We start from the raw sequence: 4,065 nt of genomic DNA, 5'->3' as shown, positions 1-4,065 counted from the left end.
CGTACAAAGTTTACATGCTACACTTGTGTGGAAGTTATTTTTCAGTCAAATGGTATCGGAGAACACCGCCGGTATGGTATACCCTGGTGTACGATACAACTGTGTATTGACCAGGACACGAGTAACAACTAATATCTTCATTTTTCACTCACATTTTTTCTTCTGAAACACGCAAACTCACGCGTATTTCTATCTGTTCCAAGAAACGAGAAATATGATTGCGCTTTTGGGGGAGAAAAATGAAAACCATTGACCGCGTGAATTACTAAATGACCGAATAGATCCAGAGGAAGCATAACAACGCGCGTTTACATGCTATACTTGGAACAAAGTTATTTCGGTATAGGTACCAGCCCGTATGTTACTACATGTGTAGTGTTTTATCGTGATCACACACGCGGTACACGGCAAATAGCCGGCACACGAGTCTCGCCACCCTGTCGCGCCTCTGCTCGCCCCATGGGCCCATCCACAGCTTTTGACCACGCGGCGACAGCGGCTGGCCTCTCTCCCCCAGTCCTCCTCACCCTCCCACGGGCCTTTAAATACCCCCAACAACCTGCCCGATCGCAAGCGCACACAAATGCAAAACCCAAGCGCAAAGAAAACCCCTACTCCCCTAGCTAGCCATGGAAAGCGTCGAGCACCACGACGAAGCCGCCACCGGCCTCTCCCTTTCCCCTCCCCCTACGTCGGCGCCGCTCTCCCCACCGATATCCCCCAACTCCGCGGCGGTGGCGGCGCTGGCGAACGCGCGCTGGGTCCCTACCAGGGAGCAGATCGCGGTGTTGGAGGGGCTGTACCGCCAGGGGATGCGCACCCCCACCGCCGAGGAGATACATCAGGTGACGGCGAGGCTGCAGGAGCACGGCCCCATCGAGGGCAAGAACGTCTTCTATTGGTTCCAAAACCGGCTGCGCCAGAAGCAGAAGCAGCAGCAGCAGCAGAGATCTGACTACTTCGCCAGGCAGATCCGCCGTCCCCAGCCGCTGCCCACGCTCCGCAGGACCCCCGGCAACTCCTTCTCCCCGGTCCAGCTGCAGGCGCCGCCAGCGCCGAACACTCCTGCATGCAACAGAGAAGGTACGTCCGCGCATAAACCCTCTCCATTTATGCGCTCAGCACGCCATTTAATTAAATCCGCTTTTGGCAATTGGCATGCACGTCTTGATTGATTAGCTCCCGAATGCGTCTGTGCGTTTCTTGGCTGGCTTTACGATTGGGGTTTCGTTGGAAAGGGTATGCATCTACGACTTTCCATTTGCAACCCCCGCGGCTTTCATGCGTCCGCACGGTAGTTGTACCATGTGTGGTGTGTTTTGTGCTGTTCCTCTTGCTCACGATGTGCGCGCATGCACATGTAAGAAAAAAAAAAAGAAACATCTGAAAAGAAAAATTTACACGTATCTTAATACAAGATCTCACGAATATAACATCGACTGAGACTTGGATTTAGCAAAACTGTTTTCTTAACTCCTGATGATACCAAAGCAGTTGGCCGCCAGTAGCGAGCGAGAGAGTTTAGGAGTTTCCGGCCACTGAACTCACCTGAACTGTCTTGTTCCTAACTACTCTGAAGTGGTCAGACCTCCAAAAAATGCCTCGGGCTGCCATCCCATAATGTAGGAAGACGAAAGCAATTTTGTGGGCCCCAAAATGGCATGATGCGTGTCAGCCGATCCAGCAACGAGTAGTGTGTATTTACCATTTTTTCAACTTGATTAAAATGAATTGAATTAATTTATATTCCTTCTGATTCGCCCATTTCATTGTGTTTCATCGATGCCAACTTTGTTCGTTATCAACAGAAATCGAGGAGGTGTTGGATATGGCTATGTTTGCATTGAGCGTAATTCTATGTGATTCTGCTTCTGTTATTTTGCCTAACCTTGAGCAAACTACCGGAAAGCACACAAAGGATACCCTTAATCCAAAATATGCCCTAAAGTTATGGTTGTACTAATGTGTTTTCCATTGGATCCATGTTTCTTTTTCTTGCAGGGATGTACATGCAGCAGCCATGTTACATGACAGGGCAAGCGGCACAAGCCTCGGTGAATGCAGCCTACTACTCGCAGATGCAGCCATCGCTAATGCACTCAAATTTAGAGACGATGGCGCATGGCAACATCCAGGCACAGGCACAAGCCGCCATGTACTTCCAGACAACAGCTTCAAACAACTCCAACACTCAACAACCGCGTGCGGTCCAGTTTCCTTCGACCAACAACAGCTACGGGGCTCCTGAGGCCTACTCCCGTCGTCCCGTGCTTCTGAATCTGTTCCCACAATACCCCACCTTCGCAAATCGCGAGAGGACCCTCCACACTGAGAGCGCCGGCTCCCCAAGGCCATCCACCTCAAGGTCGTTCTCTTTGGAGGCTGAGAGCTCGGAGGTCCCCAGCGGAGATGGCTCGAGATCGTTCTATGACTTCTTTGGTGAAGGCCACTGAACAAGCCACATGAATGTTGATATGCTCAACAAGAACCTTGTCCAAATCATCTAGGGTATCTCTCGATCTCATGACCATGCGATTGGGTGGATGTACCAATTGCCCTTTTGGGGATATTTATTAGCATTGTTGGTTTAATTCATCAACTAGGCAGAAAATGTATTTCTTCACAAACTTGAGGCGGTTATCAGAAACATGTTGTTAAATTTGATTGAATTAATCTAGTTGATTTTTTCATTGCAAGGTGCATGTTTCATTTTAGTTTTAACCTAGAGATGGGCGTGAAACAGTTACCAAGGTTCCCAAAAGATTTTGGGTATCACCCCTTTTTATTGGAATATCTGGTTTTTTGTTTTCTTTAATTGTCCTATTTGAAATGGATGTAATGTTTGTGTGGCTATCGATAGTGTGTTCTCACTTGAGCTAAAAATACCCATGGGCACACACAAATTATAACCGACCCAAACAAACACTTAGAGTAACATAGGGTAGTATATCATTTTCTTTTCTTTTGAGAAAAAGAGGAGTACTGCCTTTTTAGCTGAAAAGAGGAGTATCATCGAATTAGTTGTTCAAGTTCACGAAGTGTGGAACACACAAATATATCTAATGTAAACTTTGTAGACTAAACAAGTATTGAGCTCAAGCCCGCGCTCCGTTTGTGCCTAATATACCAAAGGTTTTAGGTTGTCAATAATATAAGACCAGTGACAGTTCCTTATAGAGATGAAAACAGAGCAAAAACTTGTCGTCCTTTCAAAAAATATGTGGAAATGTAGATAAGTTATGGAAACAGAACAAAATTTTATGGAATGGAAGTGGAAAATTTATCATGGAAATGGAAATAGAAACGAAACAACATTTTCTGGTGGAATGCTAGCAGGAACGAAATTTCCATATATGTACATGAAGATTTTTTTTTGTATAGCCCACTCCACCCCCAATCTATAAAAACTTTTGGCTCAACTCAATCATGTCACCAAGTAAGATAATCCTTTTCCTATTCGCATAATATTTATGGTAAATATACCTTACGTTGCAAAATTTCGAAACTTATGCACAATACTATACATTAATATATATCAATGATAATATCTCTAGTTAAATTAGCAATTGAATTTCCTGGTTTGGTTGTATTTTTCTTGATGGTTTAGGAAGTTTCGAGTTCCTGTTAACTTTCACTTTGTCTTTTAGTTTGTCCTATATTGGTATTGTATTCTTTTTTCAAGTATCCTCTTTCATACTCATTTCTGAGATTTCTGATTCATTTTTATTGCTGCTAAAAAATATGTAAAAAGATATGGAATACTCATTTTCAACCGTTTTTGTTCCATTCTCATCCCTACTTTCAGAGAGCTCTTACCACAAAGACTCCTAGTGTTGTAGATGGAGCATATAACAACATAGGCCTCTTGAAGAGGAGTCTTCCATGCGAGTATGTAATGATGAAATACACCTATGGTGTGGTAACAATGGTTTCAGCAGACTACAATGACAACATTAGGGACCGCTTACCGCTTGTGCATAAATCGGTAACTGCTAACATTTTTCACGCTCTATATAGCTTGGCATCTCTCTTAGCGTATTTTTGCAAAAAACTTATGTTTAACCT

At 44.6% G+C, this 4,065-nt stretch overlaps 1 protein-coding gene across 1 annotated transcript; it reads left to right on the top strand.

Moving 5' to 3' along the window:
* The first annotated feature begins 589 nt into the window (after window positions 1-589).
* Window positions 590-2,492, top strand: LOC123058770 (WUSCHEL-related homeobox 5). Its single transcript, XM_044481455.1, has 2 exons — window positions 590-1,083; window positions 2,002-2,492. Exons 1-2 carry the CDS (start codon window positions 630-632, stop codon window positions 2,451-2,453), a joined length of 906 nt encoding a protein of 301 aa, XP_044337390.1. The 5' UTR covers window positions 590-629; the 3' UTR covers window positions 2,454-2,492.
* The last annotated feature ends 1,573 nt before the right edge of the window (window positions 2,493-4,065 follow it).

This window comes from Triticum aestivum, chromosome 3A (genome assembly GCF_018294505.1).
Source record: "Triticum aestivum cultivar Chinese Spring chromosome 3A, IWGSC CS RefSeq v2.1, whole genome shotgun sequence".
In the NCBI taxonomy this organism is placed as follows: Eukaryota; Viridiplantae; Streptophyta; class Magnoliopsida; order Poales; family Poaceae; genus Triticum; species Triticum aestivum.
Note: the sequence above shows the minus strand (reverse complement) of the source record. Positions and strands in the feature narration are given on the sequence as shown.

Excerpts from the sequence above, each read along its gene's own strand:
- LOC123058770 (XM_044481455.1), top strand. The coding sequence starts at position 630 with ATGGAAAGCGTCGAGCACCACGACGAAGCCGCCACCGGCCTCTCCCTT. Across the intron at positions 1,084-2,001 it reads TCCTGCATGCAACAGAGAAG|GGATGTACATGCAGCAGCCA; the intron begins GTACGTCCGCGC and ends TTTTTCTTGCAG.